This window comes from Condylura cristata, unplaced genomic scaffold, assembly GCF_000260355.1.
Source record: "Condylura cristata isolate star-nosed mole 26May11 unplaced genomic scaffold, ConCri1.0 scaffold00040, whole genome shotgun sequence".
Classification (NCBI taxonomy): Eukaryota; Metazoa; Chordata; class Mammalia; order Eulipotyphla; family Talpidae; genus Condylura; species Condylura cristata.
The window spans coordinates 5,382,129-5,402,007 of record NW_004567141.1 but is presented as its reverse complement, the minus strand read 5'-3'; the positions used below and the strand labels follow the sequence as shown (position 1 = coordinate 5,402,007).

General features: G+C 52.7%; 1 protein-coding gene across 4 annotated transcripts in view; it reads left to right on the top strand.

Annotated features, from left to right (window-relative positions):
• MEF2D (myocyte enhancer factor 2D) overlaps positions 1 to 17,575 on the top strand; it is a 32,996-nt gene extending 15,421 nt beyond the window's left edge. For 2 of the 4 annotated variants that reach the window (XM_012733345.1, XM_012733342.1), the window contains exons 2-12: positions 1,275 to 1,464; positions 2,018 to 2,221; positions 3,545 to 3,682; positions 4,705 to 4,915; positions 5,052 to 5,108; positions 7,228 to 7,418; positions 7,908 to 7,928; positions 9,147 to 9,276; positions 12,556 to 12,784; positions 13,207 to 13,513; positions 13,816 to 17,575. In XM_012733345.1, coding sequence (XP_012588799.1) covers positions 1,411 to 1,464; positions 2,018 to 2,221; positions 3,545 to 3,682; positions 4,705 to 4,915; positions 5,052 to 5,108; positions 7,228 to 7,418; positions 7,908 to 7,928; positions 9,147 to 9,276; positions 12,556 to 12,784; positions 13,207 to 13,513; positions 13,816 to 13,827 — 1,554 coding nt within the window. In that variant the 5' untranslated portion in view covers positions 1,275 to 1,410 and the 3' untranslated portion in view covers positions 13,828 to 17,575. Of the gene's footprint in view, positions 1 to 267; positions 418 to 1,274; positions 1,465 to 2,017; positions 2,222 to 3,544; positions 3,683 to 4,704; positions 4,916 to 5,051; positions 5,109 to 7,227; positions 7,419 to 7,907; positions 7,929 to 9,146; positions 9,277 to 12,555; positions 12,785 to 13,206; positions 13,514 to 13,815 lie in introns of all 4 variants that reach the window. The other 2 variants (XM_012733343.1, XM_012733346.1) reach the window with 2 other exon arrangements.
• Positions 17,576 to 19,879: the final 2,304 nt, after the last annotated feature.

Sequence of the window (19,879 nt, the reverse complement as noted above, 5' to 3'; positions counted from 1 at the left end):
TGCTCACTGCCTTCTCCACCATCTCCCAGAAGGCTCCACCTCTGATTCTCCTGGAATCCTGTAGAACTGAGGGGGTCCAGCGGTCATGCGGTCATCTCATCCGATGCCACCATCCTATCCCGTCCCTTCCCAGTCCCCCACACTCACCTAGCCTGTTTGGGCACTGCCCACCCCTGAGAACATGGATCTCTGCTCGCTCAGGCTGGACTCTCACCCATGCCACAGTGCTTTGGGGGCTGTGTATTGCGGGAGCTCTTTCTCTTCCAGGCTCTGGCCTTGGGAGCTCCCCAGCAGGTGGGCTGTTGTTGGTTTGGAGGTATACTGAGCTGGATCCCCACTGATGCCTGCATCCCCTGGGCTGCCAGCGGCCTCCTTTGTCTGTGTAGGAGGCTCTGGATTTTCTCTGTGTGTTTCAAGGTGAGCAGGGTTGGGAAGCACCTAAGCTCCCGCTCTTCTACTTACCCCTTTAGAGTAGGAGTCAGCAAATTCTGGCCTGGAGCCAAGTTCCCACCATGCTTGTTAGTGTAGATTTCATGTTGCAGAACACAGCCTCACTCTTCGTTTGTGTTGTCTACAGCCACTTCCCGCTACAATGGCAGAGTCCAGTAGTTGCAACAGACTGTGTGGCTTGTAGAGCCTGAAATATTATCATTTGGGCCAGGTAGCAAAAATGTTTGGCCATGCCCCACTGAGTAAAATGAATTGGTGTTGAAGATCCCTGGTTGAAAGGAAATAAGGGTTCTGTAGCACCAGCTCTACTCTGGAACTCTGGGGTACCATGAGAGGTGTGAGAACCTCTCCTTAGACCTGCCTTCTGTTTTCTTGAGCTGGGGGCACAGAGAGACTCCCATCCTGGCACTAGGAACACTCTAGGAGCCAATTCATGGACTCAGCAGGTCTTTGTTGGCATGGTCTCCCACCAGACTCCAGAACTGGGCCCAGGGGCAACTGGCAGCCCAGGGGTCTTCACTGGTTGGGCTCTGGGGAGAAGTAAGGGGGATGGGTATTCTCTAAGACCTAGACTCTTAGAAGCTGGGAGCTCTCCAGACCATCTGACTTGGAAGCTGAGGGTGTAGAAAGACCCTGCACTGGAGTTCTGGTCCTCCAGCTTGAGTGCCAGCCTGTGCCTCTCTGTAACATTTCCTCATTTTGAGGATGGACTTAGATGCTGCTACTGATTTCTGTGGGCATTGTAAGCCTGATCTGTGAGCTCCAGGAATGGGGCTGAGGAGGGCAGGGCTGATAGTTACCTTGTACCCCTCTCTCTCCCTCAGGAGCTGTGTATAGGGTGCCCTGCAGATCATGAACTGAGTGCTGGTGCCAGAACGTTCATGAGCACAGTGTAAGGTGTGCCGAGACCATCACCCAGCGACCCCCTCCCTTCCCTTGCACTGAGGATCCCCAGAGAAGATGGGGAGGAAAAAGATTCAGATCCAGCGAATCACTGATGAGCGGAACCGACAGGTCAGGAGGGCCTAGAGCTGGGACATGGGGGGCAGGAGACCAACCTCTGCTCCCATTCCTTCTCATCACTCCAGAAGGGTTTCCAGAAGAAGGGGACTGGAGGAGGTATCATGAAAGGGGAAGGGGCCCTCACCTACCTTCAGCTCCCAGAACTTCCAGCCTAGTCTACTAAGACAACCAGATGGACCTGTGCCCCAACCTAGAACAAATGCAAGCCTCAGGCCACACCCAGGCACTCCCTTTCCCCCGAGAATTCTTCTCTTCCTACCTCAGGGCAATCCCTTCTGTTCTCTTTCCTTGACCTCTGTATAGTCCCCAGCACAGAGATGTGGAGTTCTGTCCCTAACTCCTCTCTCACTGAGAAATGACTCTTGCCCATGTGCGGCAGAGAGGTGTTGGTCTCTCCCTTCCCACACTGGGGGCCGCTGATAACAGGGCAGTCACCCTGGGAATAGAGCTCCTGAGGGAGGGACAGCGTCCAGCGGCCTGTCAGTTGGACCTTCTGGGCAAGCCTGATTGGACCAGACTTGGCCTCTCCCTGGTCCCCTTGCAGGTGACGTTCACCAAGCGGAAGTTCGGACTAATGAAGAAGGCCTACGAGCTGAGCGTGCTGTGCGACTGTGAGATCGCACTCATCATCTTCAACCACTCCAACAAGCTGTTCCAGTATGCCAGCACCGACATGGACAAGGTGCTGCTCAAGTACACCGAGTACAACGAACCGCACGAGAGCCGGACCAACGCCGACATCATCGAGGTGGGCTGTGCACACGTGTGTGTACACCTGTCCTCTAGCCCCTCACCTGTGCACACGCAGAAACCCACATCCTCTCACACAGCCTTGGCCGAGGTGGAAGGAGGGCAGTGAGGTAGCTCTCGCACTGGCCCGCTGTTTCACCTTCTGAGTCTTTTTCATGTCTGCCAGGCCAGACAGACCTCTCACCACCCGTCTCTCAAGTCCTTTCTGCACCCCCTTTGGTTTGTCTTGCACTGGTCCTTTTTCTTTCTTTGCCCCTCTATCCCCATTTCTATCATGATATCTCTGTCTCTTTGTGGGTTCCTATGGCTCTACTTTCTCTCAAAGAGCCGAGACATGGTAAACTGCTGCAGGACATGGCTTAGGGCTCCAGCTCTGGCCTTTACTGGCCACACGACCGTGGGAAGTTGGCCTCTTGAAGCCTTGCTGTCCCCTTCCGCGAAGTGGGGCCAGTGCCAGCTTTGAAGAATGTTGTGTGATTGGAATGAGATGTCCTGATTCCCACTTCTTAAGACAAGGTCTATGTACCTTGGGGCACAAAATGTGTGTCTGCAAAGAGGGTGTGAGAAGCCACATACTATCTCCCTTTTTGGAGTGAGACTTTAACTCAAAGATCTGGAATACGTTCTTTTATTTTTCTGTTAGAGAACACAGATTTACTTAGACTAGAATATAAAATTTGCATTCATTTTAAAGACAAAACAAGCATCTGTGAGGCTATTTTGAGTACAGAGTGGGCAGTTTTGGGGTCTTCTTCAGACCCACCAGGTCTATCCCTACTTTCTTCAGGTAGTGCAGTGGACAGGTGTGGGAAAGTTGACCTCTGGGCAAAGATAGATAGTGTAGGGTGGTTCACAGTAGCCACTCAGCAAATGCGAAGAAATGCTGTATGCCTTTCCCCCTCTTACCTCCTTCTCCATCTGTTTCTCTTTCTCTTTTCTAAATTGACTCCAAGGATTGAACTGGCCTAAGCCAGGCCTGACTGCCTTCCCCTGTGAAGTGCTCCTCAGCCTGCCGCCTAGACAGCTCCCACCCTATCTGTGGTCTTGGAAGTACCCATCTCTGGTTTACATTTCCTGGGCTAGGCCTGCCTTCCTGGAGATAACCCCCGACCCCAAAATCATGATGCCTCTCTGACAGCCTTTTATTTCTTCACACAGAACTGCCACTCCAGAGGGGAGGTTGATAATGAGGGAGGGTGTGAGGGGGAAGCATGGGGGTTCTTAGGGAAGGGATAAATGGAACTCCAGGGAGGTAGATGGGGGAGGGCCCTCATCCCCACTGATGGTGGCGGTGGTGGTGGTGGTGGTGGTGCGGTTACAGACCCTGAGGAAGAAGGGCTTCAACGGCTGCGACAGCCCCGAGCCTGACGGGGAGGACTCGCTGGAACAGAGCCCCCTGCTGGAGGACAAGTACCGGCGCGCCAGCGAGGAGCTGGACGGGCTCTTCCGGCGCTATGGGGTGAGCCCCACTCACACTCTCTCTCTGTTGGCCCCCCTTCCGGCCCCTTCCCCCCAGGCGCTGCACAAGAAGCACAGGGAGTGTGAGAGCCCTGAGGTGGACGAGGTGTTTGCCCTGACCCCCCAGACGGAGGAGAAATATAAAAAGATAGACGAGGAATTTGATAAAATGATGCAGAGTTATAGACTGGCCGTGAGTAGTCGCATGGAGGAAAGCCTCCCTGTGGTGCATGGTGTGGCTTCGCGCCCTGCCCCGGCCCTGGTGGATGTTCTGCTCGGAGCCATGCTGGGGCTGTTGGTGATCACTCAAGAACCTCTGACCTTGGTTCTGATAAACCTGGGACCCTTGCTGAGACTCATGTTGTATGGAGTATAACCAGGAGAGGCTTGGATTGTCCCTCTACCAACAAAAGTGTGTAGAGGAAGTGAGATCTTTAGATGACAGGGAAGTAGAAAATGGATGCTCTTTGTCCAAATCTTTTTGGGGGAAATGTCTCCTTGGGCCTTCTCTAACACCTCTACCCGAGGTACTCAATAGTGTTCATTGGGGAAGCAGAAATTGCTAAAGGGAAAGCAATGAGATGGGGATGAACGCCTTTTGTAGTAGGCCTGGTGGGTTGCAAGTGAAATGGTGCCCTGATCCATGGTGCAGGCCTTAACAGTTATGTGTGTGAGTTTGGGCCTGTACTCAGGGTCTCTAACCTGCTCCCTGTGTGTCCTGCCTGGCTGAGGACTAACCCACCTCCAGTAGGATGGTTCCAGGTGTCTCTGGTCCTTTCTGCAGTGATCAGAGCTTTGCTCTCATTCTCTGGGCCAGAATTGGATCCCAGTGCATTCTCACTAATGTACTTCCATCATGGGAGTGACAGGCAGAACTCCAAGAGGGCCCAGGGCAGAGAAATGGAGCTGCTGGACCTTGGATGCACAGCCCAGAGACTAGAACCCAGCCTGCCCTTCCAGATCAAATGGGTTCAGGGTAAGGGATTGCCGTCACCTCACCCTGCGTCTCCATTTTCTATTTAGTCAGCTGTCCCAGCCCCCAACTTTGCCATGCCTGTCACGGTGCCCGTGTCCAATCAGAGCTCACTGCAGTTCAGCAATCCCAGCAGCTCCCTGGTCACCCCTTCCTTGGTGACATCATCCCTCACGGACCCACGACTCCTGTCCCCCCAGCAGCCAGCACTACAGAGGAACAGTGTGTCTCCTGGCCTGCCCCAGCGGCCAGCCAGTGCAGGTGAGTGGGCTAGGAGGTGGGAGGTGGGTGCAAATGAGTTGTAGTGGGGACTTTGAGATCCCATTTTCTACCTTTATGTGGCTCCTCCAAGGGAAAGAATGTTGACACCCTCATCTCATGGTTGTTTTCTCTCCAGGGGCCATGCTGGGGGGAGACCTCAACAGTGCTAATGGAGCCTGCCCCAGCCCTGTCGGTGAGAAGCTGCCCCCTGCTAAGGGGTGGGGGGTCTGGCTCTTTAGTGGCCCCAGGGTACCAGGAACCAGGGAGGACCCAGATTAGAGGAAAAGAAGATCCCAGGGTCTGAAGTGAATGTAGAGCTTGAAGATTTTTAAGTCTTGGATTTTTTTGTGTGTAGCAGCGAGTGGTGCGATGATCATCAGATATGTAGACTCAGGAAATTCTGGGCAAACTGAGAATGAACCACACTTTTAGTTGGAGCGGTCATCCTTGTGTTCCAATTGAGTGGGGACCTGAAGGATGTGAATACCCAGTGTTGCCAACAGCTTGCACGTGCTCACACATGCTGACCCTCTCACTCTTATGGGAACATCCAGACATCAGATGTACACTGAGCATATTCTGTGAACCACAGAAGAAAGGCCGCCATCCCACTCCACCCTGCTTCTGGCAGCTGAAAGCCCCCCCTGCCACGTGTCGTTGTCCGGCTGGTGACTGTGACTTCGAATGTCACCATTGACGTCAGCCTGACATTCCTACCATTCCCAGAGTGATCCGGGAATTGGGATGGAGGCAGACACACACTTCCAGAGCAGCCGTGTGCTCCCAAGGGACAGAGCAAGGTGACATTTCTAACTGTGGCCACCCCTACATCTCTGAGTTTTAGAATATCCAGATTATTGAGCGGCACCATACAATAATTAGGGTCAGGAAATGGGAGGAATGAGTGAATCTTTTTTCCAAGGAGAAAGACAGAGAAATGCTTGCAGACCTTAAGGAAGCAGTGATGCTTACGGGCCCTCAACCCTAGCATTTGAGAAGTGGCTTCTAGCCCGCTGTGTGACCCTAGCTGAGTCATCACACCTCTGCCAACCAGGCCTCCAGTCTCCTCTAAACAGGGCTAATGATACATGCCCCGTTTGTCTTACAAGCTTACTGTGAACATTAAATGAGATAATATGTGTGTGAAAGCCCTGTGTAGATTGTGGTGTGTGGAACAAATGTAAAAGATAGTTATTAGGGGCCCTCCCTGGTGGCGCAGCAGGTTAAAGCACAGCACAAAGAAGCTAAGGTCACTTCCGCATGAGTTCAATGCCCACCTGCCCCAGAGGTGACCCACCCGCTGCTCCTCTCAGCAGTGTACTTCCTCGATCTGCCTGTTCTGCTCCCCACTCTGTCTCTGGTGAAGCCTCTCACTCTGGCCTGTACCCCAGTTCTGTATGAATAAATAAATCTTTAAAAAAAAAAGATAGTTATTAATGCTTGTTTTTACCAGTCTCATTATTGGGGTGACTGGTTATTAATCCCCCAGTGCTAGTAGCATCACCACCACCAGTGAACGGCTTGTCTTCCCAGAACTGTGTGCATCTTGTGTGCCAGTCCAAAGCACAGCATTCCCAAAGAGAGCAGTCTGAGTGGCCTGTTCACCCTAGTAATGAGGTTCCTCACTGAGGCCTAAATTCCAGGCTGGTAGCCCTTCTCCATCCTGGGTCTTTATGGATCTGATTAGGACCAGTTTGTGAGGTGGGAAGATGCTGGACTTTCTGTCCATGGAGACCAGAGAAAAGTTAGGGAGAGAAGTTGCAGGTCTTTGCCATTTCTGCTTCTGGTTCTTCCCACAGTGTCAGTTCCTACTACCCAGCTCCATAGCTTTTGATTAAAAAGTAAGGTGGGGAGGGGGGCCTTCCTGGTGGCGCAGCAGTTAAAGCACAACACTACAAAGCCTGCCACCACTTTAGCATGAGTTTGATCCCCAGCCAGGGAGGTGACCCACATACCATGGCAGACCTCTCCTGTCTCGCCTGCTGCTCCCCTCAGCAGTGTACTTTGTTAATCTGCCTGCTCTGCTCCCTACTCTGTCTGTGGTGAATCTTCTCACCGCCCCTGCACCTCTGGCCTGCACTCCAGTTCTGTATGCATAGATAAATAAATCTTAAAACAAAAGTAAGGGGTATTTTCCCCCTACTACTAAGATGAGATGGTTTTGTGGGAATATCAGATAACTTGGTGCCTACTCAAAGCCTGTGCGTGGCTTTGAAATGGGTTGGGTGACAGGAGAGTTGGGTTGGAAACAGTTAATGGCTCAGGGGTAGGTCTACTTTTTTCCTTTCACCTCAATCTCTTCACTTCTCCAGGGAATGGATACGTCAGTGCTCGGGCTTCCCCTGGCCTCCTCCCCGTGGCCAATGGTAACAGCCTAAACAAGGTCATCCCTGCCAAATCTCCGCCCCCGCCCACCCACAGCGCCCAGCTTGGAGCCCCCAGCCGCAAGCCTGACCTGAGGGTCATCACTTCCCAGGGAGGAAAGGGGTTAATGCATCACTTGGTGAGTAGGTGTTGGATTGAGGGGGAAGGGTTGGGCAGTGGGGGAGTCAGGATGGGGCTAGGGGCAACCTCCGGCAGGAGAGATGAAGGTTAACCTACAGTCAGGACTTGCCCAGAGAGATTATAAAAGCATGGCTTTTCATAGACTCTCTGTTCCCAGAAGGCCTCATAAGAGCTTGGAAAACAGAAAAACAGCCTCAAGAACGGTGAAAAGAGGCAAGAAGTGAGAGAGAAGTTTCTGTGCTGGAGTATAACAAGAGGGACTTGCCATGACAGCAGAGGGATGAGATTAGATGGTGAGGGTTTGCTAACTGGTAGGCAGTGGGATATAGCATCTTCTGGAAATGAGTTAGGATTATGAAAAACTCTCCTACTAGGCCAGGAAGAGCCATCCTGTACCTATGCAGAAGGGGAAATGGCTTGGCTATGGGGGAAGGGTGTGAGGGGAGACTAGAGACTGAACATCCCTTGGTTTTATTTCTGCTCCCAGACTGAGGACCATTTAGATCTGGTAAGTGAAACTGTAACATGTTTGCTGTGGCTTTGAGTTCTGGGGCAGTTCGTGACTGTGTGGCCCCCAGCATGACGTACATGTGGACTTCATCCTTTCACCTGTGTGTGTGGTGTTTGTTTCTTTGGTTGTTTGCCAGGATCTTAGCGCAGTGCCGGTGGGATGGAGATTGACTGGGGTGAAGGAGCGGGGCTAGACGTGCATGCGTGCGTGCCTGTGTGTATAAGAACGTCCTTTTGTGAAGTTGCATTCAGGCAGACACACTTTTCCTTTTTGTGGGTGTGTGTGCACACGCATATACAAAGAGAGGGGGCCAGCCTTGAGCCTCAAAGATTTCATCTTGATGAGGCCCTTGGATCAGGGGCTGGAGCCCACTTGCCCTCTAACTCCACTAAAGGAGGACAGGGACCTCCTTCCAAGGAATGCCAGACAGCAGAAAGACAGCACAATTAGTTTTTCAGAGGTAGCTGAGGCCCAAGGCAAGGCCAGAATCATGGTGGGGGGAGGGAAGAGGACTTTCCCACCTTTCCACTCTCTCCCTCTTCACACCACCTTGTCTTACCGGCACTGAGGCATACGCCGCCTCACCCTCTCATGTACACACTTACATACTCCCCCTCAGCCAGGAGTGGGGCGGGGGCTCCTCCCTAACTCCTGACGGAAGGCCAAAGAGGCTGGAAAAGGCAGGCACGCTTTGGCGGCCAACACGGCGGCAGTTTCGGCCCCAGCGTGGAGTTGGAATAAACAAGTGACTCAGCAGCAGATGGAGCTGACAGCCCCACACACGTGTGTGCATACACGCAGGCACACGCCACGCCGGGCCCCGCATTCCCCTCACAGATGCCAGCACGCTGCTCCCAGGGCGTGTGCCGCAGTGTGATGGATGGAGAGCAGGCTGCAGAGGGACGTGCCAGAAGTGTCTCTCCCCTTCAGCAGCTTCTCTAGGAGACTGGGGCCCCTACTGGGTGGGGGCCCCTAGGCTGGCATGTATGCCATCTTCTGCATGTGTATAGGTGTGAAGGAAGATGTGTGTACGTGTTCTCATGGATCTCAGTACCTCTGTGAAAAGCACGAACATGTGTTTGTTAATGCAGCCTTTATGCTAAGATACCCCCTTGGGCTTCAGGGGCCCCAGTGTGGACTTGGGATGGAGGGGAGGGGCGAGGACAAAACAGTCCACCCATCTGCTACATCTTAACAGATAATTTTCTCCTGCAGAACAATGCCCAGCGCCTTGGGGTCTCCCAGTCTACCCACTCACTTACCACCCCAGTGGTTTCCGTGGCAACACCAAGTTTACTCAGCCAGGGCCTCCCCTTTTCTTCCATGCCCACTGCCTACAACACAGGTGAGTGTTGGTATGACCTGTAAGTGACTGTACTTGTTTGGGGGCAGGGGAGAGCCCAGAAAGAGAACATGAGATATTCCTTGGAGGACACCCCCCTCTGAGAAAGGTTAGTGATCCTGAGGAGCCCCACCTAGTTATAATTGCCAGATTTAGTGAATAAATATAGAATGATAATTTACTTCAGATCAAAAATGATGAATAATTTTTAGTATGTCTCAAACACATTCTGCTAAAATATGTCCTAGAAACATATGCTAAAACATTATTTGTTGTTTTTTCTGAATTTGGTTTTCATATCCTTAATTTTGAATATAGAACCTAAGAGAGAAGGGCGGCTTGCTCTGTCCTTAGGGCACCTCCCATCTGAGAAATAGCCAGTGAGCTGAGCAGATGACTCAGACCAGCCAGGGCCTGGGAGTGGGGAGGAGACCATACTCAGTTCGGCAGGACTTGGAGGAGGAGGCTAAGGAGGCCAGAGAGGAAGGGTGATTAGGAAGATTCGCCCCAGCTTCCTGGGGAAGCCAAGCACAGAATCAGGGGAAGGAGGAGGCAGCCCTGATTTTCCCTTGGCAAGGAGGAGAAGGAATGTGACTGGTAAAGGCGGCAGAGGAGTCTGAAGGTGAAGAGTCACTGGGAGACGTGAGAGGGGTCTCTGGGTAGAAGAATTCAGACAGGACACCCAGTGCCCAGACTCTCCCAGGCCCCCAGGGCCGTCCTGACTCATGTCACCCACTCATACCCTCCTGGGAACAGCCTGTGATCCTCTCAGCCGTCCTCACCTGGACTCTTGTCAGGACTTCCCAGTGGGAAATATCTTGTCTCCTGTCTCAGTCTTTCTGCGTCTGGGGAAGTTGATCTACCCCACTCTCTTGAGTGGATAAGATCTGACTAGACCAAAAGACCCCCCCCCTCCCTCCCCCTGGAGATATTTCAGATATATCAGGTCCCAGACACCAGTACCTGTACCTACAGAATCCCACCTCTTCCCCATGTATGAAAATTCCAAACCCAGCCCTGGTGTAGGAAAGCCCCGAGGCTCTGTCCAGATTTGATCCCTCTGGTGCCTCCAAACCCCCTTGGCCCCCTTGTGTGTGCTCCCCTGCCTCCACCCACTTCCAGGTGATGATGTCCTTGAGCTGCTTGAGGTGTTTCAGGTGGTGGCACCTCTGGGCCCAGTCTCCTCACTTGTTTGAGCTGCGGATGGACAGAAAGTCTCTGAGGCACTTCCAGTTTTGCCAGCCAGAGGTCTGGGGCCTGCCTAAAAAGCCAGTGCAGTGCGGGCTGATGGGCAGGCTGCTTGACAAAGGATAGTGCCAAACCACCTTTTGGGGCTGATGTTTATTTGAAAGTCCTGTGGCAGTTTTCTGCCGTATTCGTAGGTGCTGGCTAGTCTTTATGAAGCAGTAAGGAAGTCAGTGGTGGTGGATGCAGGGCAGGTGCTCAGCGAGGCCAAGCTTTCGACTTTCTCAGCCCATTCTGAAAGCAGGTTCTGAGCTGGCCCTGCCCTTGGAGCCTTGCTAGGAAGCATGTGGGCTTTCTCACATCCTCAGAAACAGGGGTTCCAATCCCTCTTGCTGTGGGAGGACTGAAACAGACATCTGGTGGAGAAACAGGTGTTTTCAGGTACGAAAGGTATATAAACAAAGCCCCAGAGAACACATTGCTGTGTGGTTGTTCACAGTGTACGGTCCTTGGCCCTGACTCAAGTTCCGCCTGGGGGTGAGCAGACTGTGGTGATGTCTTGGGTGAGGGACCGTCCTGGCCCCTTGTTGACATCGGTTGCAGAGATGTGACTGTGACTGCTCTAGGAGCAGATCTAGTGGGCTGCATGGTGGCCTGTGGGTGTGTTGGTCCTGGCCCCAGAGAGCCAAACCTTTAGTCGATAGGGCTGGTCTGTGGTAGGAAGGTGGGGAGCAGGCTTTAGGGTACCATTCACTCTGAAGGACACTGGGCCACTACTGTCTGGGATTGGCTCCCTTGTTTATAAAATGAGTGTTGGAGTTAGCTGGCCCTGAGCGCCCATTTTGCCCTTAGCCTGCTTTTTACATAAAAGCACGCAGCTCCTGGTGAACTGTTGTGAGCCCACAGACAAGCATGGACCACTCTAGGGTGAGGAAGTTAATACAGAATCCTGCAGTCTTATCTTACCTCTCCCTTTCCCTCCGGGTTCACTCTGATCTGGGCAAATGAGACTATAGTTACCACATTTGTAAAGTAATAATCACACGGGTGAATCTGATGAATTCTCCCATGTGCCTGACTCCATTCTACATGTTTCATGTGTGTCAGCTCAGTTTATTCTCACAACAGCTGTGTGATGCGGGCAGAATTGTTCCCTCTAGTTTATAGACTGAGAATAAATGATGGACCCAAGGTCACATGACCTTTTAGTGGAGGTCGCCAGGAAGTTTGACCTCACACTCTGCCCTTAACCTTACTACTCTATGGCAGGAGCTGGAGTGACAGTCCTGGGAGTGAGCATGGTGGTGTCGTGTTGAGATGGCAGAGATGTGCTTCCCCATGACACCATGCCCTCCTGCCACTGAATTCCTCAGGCACGACATTTTCTAAACTGTCCCAAACAGGATGCAGCCTGAAACATAGCAGTGCCGTTTAAATTGTAAAAGGTTTCATAAGTTCTGTTTGTTCTGCAGCTCAGACATCACAGTTTCTTCATTAAGATGGAATTCTTAGGAAATAATGAGCACCACCTCCCGGGGGCTCTGCCAGAGTGTGGCAGGAATGTTTCCCGACAACCCCCTTGCCCCCACAGGCCCTTCGGGGTAGCACATGTGTGCCCTCTGTGTGTGCGCGTGGGTGCAGCGGCTTGGACCCTCGCGCCACATAGTTATGTGTTGACAGTCTAGGAGCCTCGGTGGGATGATCGTCATGGTAATTTGCTACTGCTGTGACATTTGCTTGTTGCTTCCTCCATCCCAAAAAGGCACTTTTGAAGACTCTGCAGTTGAAAGTGACAGTCAGACATATATTAGACCTTTCCTTCTTACCTTTTCCCCCTCCTTTTTGTAAATTGACATTTACTACACGTGGTTTAAAAAAAAGTTAAATACTATATTTTAAGAAAAATCTCTTTTCATCCTCTTTAACAGCACCTCATAGTTACTACAATTTGCATTTCTTAACTGAGTGCCATCTTCACTGAATTTGTATGGGCTTGTTTAATTCTTCACATCTGTCATTAACAACCCCCCATATCTCAGGGCCTCCTGGAGACTCCCCCTTGGGAGCCTCAGTCCTCTGTTTCCCCCCCACACACAGATTACCAGTTGACCAGCGCAGAGCTCTCCTCCTTACCAGCCTTCAGTTCTCCTGGGGGGCTGTCGCTAGGCAACGTCACCGCCTGGCAGCAGCCGCAACAGCCCCAGCAGCCACCACAGCCGCAGCCTCCGCAGCCCCAGCCGCAGCCGCAGCCCCAGCCGCCCCAGCAGCCGCAACAGCCACCTCAGCAGCAGCCCCACCTGGTCCCCGTGTCTCTCAGCAACCTAATGTGAGTCCTGGGGGATTCCAGACGAGTGTCTGGGAAGGCAGAATGGATGGGTGGGAAGAGGAGGCCTCTTGAGGACTGGGTTCCCGCTGAGGTTGTCATTAGTGGATAGGAAGTCAGAACTAAGTGGCACCCCTTTCCAGTATGGGGCCCTTCCCCAGTCAGCCCCTGGGACGGGTCCTCCCCAGACTGCAGAAGATGACATGGGAAGTAAGAGAACTAATGTATTTATTTCCCTTCTTTCCCCACCACTTCACCCCCTCTCCTCTGGCCTCTGGCCTCATCCGCTTGTCTGTTACCTCTTCCCAACACCCTCCTATTCTCTGTCCTTTCTCATACTCTGTCTTGTGACTTTCTGTTTATCTGTTTTCCTCTTTACCTCTTGTTTCTGTTGCCTGTGCCCCATCCACATCACCGTTCTCCAGCCCGGGCAGCCCCCTGCCCCATGTAGGTGCCGCCCTCACGGTCACCACCCACCCCCACATCAGCATCAAGTCGGAACCGGTGTCCCCAAGCCGGGAGCGCAGTCCCGCGCCTCCCCCTCCAGCTGTGTTTCCAGCTACCCGCCCTGAACCCGGCGATGGTCTCAGCAGCCCTGCTGGAGGCTCCTATGAGACGGGGGACCGGGACGACGGACGGGGGGACTTCGGGCCCACGCTGGGCCTGCTGCGTCCAGCCCCAGAGCCCGAGGCTGAGGGCTCTGCTGTGAAGAGGATGCGGCTGGATACCTGGGTACTGTAGCATCACCTTCTTGTCTGCCAGTGTCTGCTGCACCCAGGGACTGCTCCCTCTGCCCCAGCCTGTCTTAGCTCCCACCTCAGAGGCCTTGTGGCCAGCTAGCCCTCCCATCAGCCCTCTGGATCAGCACCGACATCCTTTTGCCCCTTTCCTCCAGCATCAATCTTGCCCGATGACTCCCCCTCGGAGCTGGCCCTGCCGCCAGAATCCTGGCCCTATGGGGAGAGGGAGTGGGGGTGCATACCCCATAACCTGGGCCCCCCTCACACTCCCTTCTCCATCTCCTCTCTTCACAGACATTAAAGTGACGATTCCCACTCCCCTCCTCTCAGCCTCCCTGATGAAGAGTTGACAATCTCACCGCCCACCCCTCCCTGTCCTGGCCTCTTCCCGCTCGACCCCCACTTCCTTTCTTGTGCTCCGTGTCCTGTTGACGGTTACATTTGTGTATAATTATTATTATATTATTATTATTATTATATTTTTTTTAATTTGGATTCTCGCTTTGGAGAGGGGATGCTTCCATCCCCTCTTTCTGCACCCCCACCATTTTCACTGGCTGGGGGGAGCTCTTTTTTGCGGGAAGGGGGGGACACTTTGCACGTTGTACACATATGCTGCAGGAGGGGGTGGGCCCAGTAGGCCTTTGGGAAAGGACAGGTGTGGAGCCCTGCATGCGGAGCCCTCCCACCCGTCCCCCAGACGGAGGGACATAACCAAAAACCTACCAAACGACGAAACCCCTTACAATAGACTGAAACCCCGAAGTCAGCCTGATGGGTGGGTTCGTGTTTCCGGGGGAAACACGAGGTCCTGGAAGGGATCTCTGCTTCCGGACTGTTCCTTTGGCCACAGGCATATGGGGCAGAATACCCAAGTCTGGGCCCCCAATGCCCCTGCATACACACAACACACTCTTGCTGATTCTTGTGTGAACTGCACCCTCAAGGTGTAGAGGTGCTGGCCAGGCTTTGGGGCTGGGGAGACTGCCTGGGAATCTGAGGCTGGGGGGGAGGGTATGGGATGGAGGCTCCTGAAGCACATTTGGAGAGAAAGACAGAGCCATGAGGAAAGGGCTGAGGGAGGCAGAGGGCTGGGGCAAGGGGTAAGTGGGGCCTCCTCCCTTCCCCAGCGTTTCCTTTAAGATATACAGTGCAATAGCTCCCGGCCCCTCAGTTGGCCTCAGCCCTACAATGCTGGCCGCACAGTACAGGGAGAATTGGGGAGAGGACTCTAGTGGGGTGGCTTAGCAGGAGACGCCCTGGGCCCCTGGTTTCCAAGGACTGTACCTTTCATCTAGGGGCAGAGTGTGAGTGAGGGGGTTTCTCTTCCTTGCACGCACACATCCCAGAGAGCAGAAGTGGGCGGGAGAAGGGGCAGGACGGAAGAGGGCTGCAGGAGGCCTGCCTCCCTCCACCCTCCTGGCTCCTCCCCAGCCCTCCCCCCAGCTCCTTCCACGCGGGCCCACCTCTGCTCTTGGCGCCCTCATTGTCTCGCTACCTCCTGTCCCACTACCCTAGGCCGCATCCCACCTTCCCTCTTGGCTACTGTAATTGTAAATAGCAACCTTTGGAAACGTTAGCAGTGTAACAGTCCAGGAAACTGTTTTTTTTTTTGTTGTTGTTGTTGTATTGATATGAAATGAGATTCTATTTTTGTCAAAGTATATTGTAATAATAATGACTCAAACGGCCCGTACTGTACAGACAAGATTCTTCTGCTGTTGTTCTTGCTCCCCTTCCCCGAGTCTGCCCCTCTCTGCTGCCTCCCACATGGGGTGGCCGAATCATGGGGTCCTGAGGCCTCGGGTGGATCACAGATCAAACTGCAGCTGGCAGGCCTCTGTCCTGCTCTCCACCACCACCGCCATCCCGCCCTGAGGGACCTGACCTGGGGCAGACAGGGGTCCCCAGCTCCTTCACATAGGCCCAACTCCTCTGCCCAAGGGTCATCACTCCCTTGGGGTTTCCTCCCTGTGGGAAAGCAGAGTTAGGCCCAGTTTCAAGATAGCTGACTGTCATTGCCGACCTCTGTGACCCAGCCACTTGCAGTATTTCAACACTTGATGCAGGGAAGGAGCCAGAAACTGGAGTGTGTGTGACCACATGTGCACCTGAGAGCGTTCACGAAGGCATCTGGTGTTCATGTGTCCGAGTGTGCCGTGGAAAGAGAGAGAGAGAGTGTGTGTGTGGTTGCACAGGTGTACCATTGTGTCTGAGCCTGGCCGGGCATCTGGGTGATTCTGCATGAGCCCTGCAGTGTGGGGGGGTGTGTGTGCCTGCTTGTGCACACGAGGGGCAGGTGGCTCCTGCCAGGCCGTAGAGCCCTGGCTTCCAGCTCCATGGCCTCTCTGAGCCCCGCCCTCTTCCTTTCTGCTACTTCACCTGTTGTCATCCACTCAGATATGTCTGTACCACCATTAGGGGTCTGGCAATTGACCCTCGTTGCTTCTCCCTATAGCCCTACCTCTTCTGGGGCTCCTCACGCAAGTGTCCTCCCAGCCCCTCACCCTTACATACAGCTCCTTCCCCAAAGTAGCCTTTTTCCCTTCCCCCAGTCCTGCTTTAGACTTGAAACTCAAGTTGTTCTTCCCTAAAGCTCTTGCCCTCTAGGGCAGTAGTCTTTCCTCACAGCTACCCTCACCTACTGACTGGGTGTACACACGCCAGTCCTCCCACTTCTCCTGCAGTTTCCTAGAGGGAGTTTCAGGAATCCATGAGACTTGATCAGGGCCTTAAAGGAAGCCACAGTGTGGTCTTTGCATGCATGCATCGCTTGTCCAATGCCTGGCACATCGTTGATGCTCAGTAAATGCTGAACGGGTGACTGGTTGAATGACAGGTGCTCAATAAACATGGAAGACTGGCCTTCCCTCCTCAGGCTGTTCCCACCATCCGTCTGCCCACCTTTTTAGATTGGGAGTGGCCACCATTAAACACAAGGTGGGGGTGAGGGCCCCTGCAGTTCATGGTGCAATATTCACCAGTTTTGCCCTCTGCCTTGTAATGGCAAACCTGGCTTTTGATTTCCACGTGTGGATGTGTGTGTCCTTCTCTATTCCCGGGGGCAGGGAAGTGGTCTGTGAATGAATATGTGACATTTCTGCAGTTCAGTACCCCAAGGTTTCTCCTGGAGGTTGGGGCTCCTGGCCAGCCAGATGAATGGGTCCCTGGGAACCCAGACCTCAAGTAGGGAGTTCATTTCTTCTTTCTCTCACAAGCCAAATTTGCCTCCACCCACTCCTTCCTCCGAAGAACTGGGCACTTGCCAAAGTAATCACTGGAGTCATCCAATGCTCCTCCTCCCCTCCCCAGGTTTCCCACGGCTTTCAGGGACAGTGGGCAAGAGGACCTTCCCCACCCCAAAGGAACACACCATTTCCCCTACCCACATGAGTGCACTCAATGCAGCGAGACTGACCCCTGACCCTTACCCAGCCCTCCCCACCTCGGACAGGAAGGAAGTAATGCACCTTCTCTTGCTGATTATTTATTTGTTTGGAGAGACAGAAATGATGTAAAAGTGTATCTAGAAATATCTATATCTATATATTTTTAACTGACTCTTTGGAATCCCATGGGGTGGGATGGGGTGGGGGTGAGTTCAGGCTTTCATAGCGAGGAGGAGACATGGAGCCTGGGAACTCCTGTCTCCCCTCTGCCACCTCCTGCCACCCCTAAGCACTTGGTAGAAGGAATGGGATTTGTATGGGGGGAGGGGGGCTAGAATGTTATATGGAGAATCTGGATTCTCTCTGTCTTTCCCCATTTCCCCTTTCAGGTGGGGGTGGGGGGAGAGTAAAGGGGGGGACAGGCCGTGGAGGTGTCCCACCCCCAAACCTGACAATCACCCACACTCCTGGGGCTCCTCCTGGGTCCTGGGCAGGGCGAGTCCAAGTGTGTGGCTGTTGATTTGTTTTCGATATTTCTTTTCGTGCTGTATGGTGATGCTTTCTTAGTATTCTACACAATAAGAACAGACAAAAAGTCCTCGAGATTCTTATGAGTTTTGTTTGAAAACTCTTTCACTATATTTGTTGTAAAGAGGTTTATTATTAAAAAAAAAAAAAAGAATAATACACGTTTCTGATACTTCGGCTTGGGTTCTGGTTTCTTTGGTGCGATCGATGGCTGAGAAGGGGTGGGAAGCCATAAAAGAGCTGGGTAGCCTGTGGGGTAAGAATTTCAGGTGAAATTTTCTTGCAGGTGCTCTGTCAGAAGCAAACACAGCCTCATCACTAAGAAGGGCTACCTGGTTAGAATCAGAGCACTAGAAAAACAAAAACCATCAAAGGTCCAGCAGTAAAACTGGGCGAAGGGGGCAAGGGAACAGCATGGCGCTACTGAAAACTAGCCTGGAGGAAGCAGGCGTTTCTAGGTGGTGGGTACTCTGGAGGCAGGTGGCTTCCACCTTCATGTTCCCCGTGGTCACTCAGCCTGGTTTGCTGTCCTTCCGTCTTTTAAGATTTTATTTTTATTATGCATACAAGAACTGGAGTGTAGGCTAGAGATGTGGGAGGTGAGAGGTTTCACCAGAGACAGTAGGGAGCAGGACAGGCAGATGTACTGAAACACACTGGTGAGAGGAGAGGTCTGCTGGTCTGCCATCCCAGGAGGGTCACCTCCCTCCCAGGGCAGGGATAAACTCAGACTGGGCCTCTGCTTGATAGCACTGAGGTGTTAACCCCTCCGCCACTATGGAGGTTCCTTCCCTCTCTTTTGAACTATGTCTGTGAACCTGCTCCTCCATTTACATTCCAAAGGACCCCCCCCCAACCTGGTGCCTTTTAACAGTGGTGAGGGAGGGAGTTGGGGCCGGGGCTTTTTCTCCACATGCTGCACAGCTGTGTGAGGGACAGACTCAGGGTGGTGAAGAGACCTACAAAAGTCTTGGCTCACTGCTGTCGGGTTTGGGCATTCCTGTACCAAGCCCAGGCTAGGTGCTGCAGAGCCAGAGTATGACAGGCCTGTAAATGTTCCAGTAGCAAATGGTGTGGTGAATGCTTTGGCTGCTGCAAAAAACACGGGATCCAGGCTAGTCACAGATGTCTTCGTATCCCTGGTGACCTGTGCCAGTCCTGCCTCTCTCCCAGGGTCACTGCAGACTTCTGTCCCCCTGGTCTGCCAGAGCAGAGACAAAAAGGAGCTGAGCAGAAAGGGGTTAAGGAGAAATTACTGCCCAGATGAGGCTCCCCTGCTGGTCACTGTGGGAGCTGCAGTTTCCAAGATGGCCTCCAGTCACCCCAACATGGTATTCAGGCCCTGTGCAACCCTCTGTCACACTGAAACACATTTGGTACGTGTGACCAATACAGTATAGCAGAAGTCATGGTATTGACTTCTGAGGCTTCGTTATAACTTGTACCTGTCTGTCTCCCTTCCCCTCTCACCCCTTTGCGCTAGGTAGGGGTAGACAAGGGGGAGAGCCAGATGTCATGCAGTGGGACACTGAGGCGGGTCTGTTGGGAAGCCACATGGCAGAAAACAGCCTCCTACCTGCCCTTATAGTTTTCAGGCTTTCCCAGGCATCACCATAGGTGAGGACCTGCTGGCCCCAGGTATGCTCCAGCTTACCCATGCTGGTGAGCTCACTGGAAGAGTCTGGACCTAATACCCAAATCCTGGGTAAAATCGTAGTCCTTTTACCCTCATCTCTGCTCCTCCTTCCTGGGCGCTGCTCCCTGATGTCCTAGGTGGGTCTTATTATTGTCCACAGTTATTTCCTGGACACATCGACAACTATTTCCCAGTCTCTGTGTAGTCAAGAGGGGTCATTGGACTAGTTCTGGCCAGAAGACTGGAATGGGAAGTAAGGTGTGTTGCTTGCAAGATGAAACTGAGTGATGACTCTCTACATGCCCTTCTGGTGTGGGAGTTGTGGAAGCACATTGAGCAGCCTGGATTGCTAACTTCCATTTACGTGTTGTCCCGCCCCACACTGGACTTTGTGTGAATAGAAAATAAATGTATTAAGCCACTGAGGTTTTAGTATCACATCTTTAATACAACCTGTCTTCTGTCTGATGGACAGACAACCTTGAAGCAATCTTCTGATATGGTACAGAGATCTCTGCTCTGGGCATAAATCAGAACTAGCTTGTCTTCTACTTCTGCCATTTAACAGCCTGGGTAGTTATTTCCTTGAGCTGCCATTTCAGGAGCTGAAAAGCCACTGCCTTTTTTTTTTTTTTTTTTTTAGATTTATTTATTTATGCATACAAGAACTGGGGTACAAGCCAGAGGTGTAGTGGTTGCTAATAGCTTTATAGTGCTGTGCTTTAACCCCTTGCACCACCTGGGAGGTCCCTATTTTTGTTAAGATTGATTTATTTATGCATGCAAGAACTGGGGTGCAGGCCAG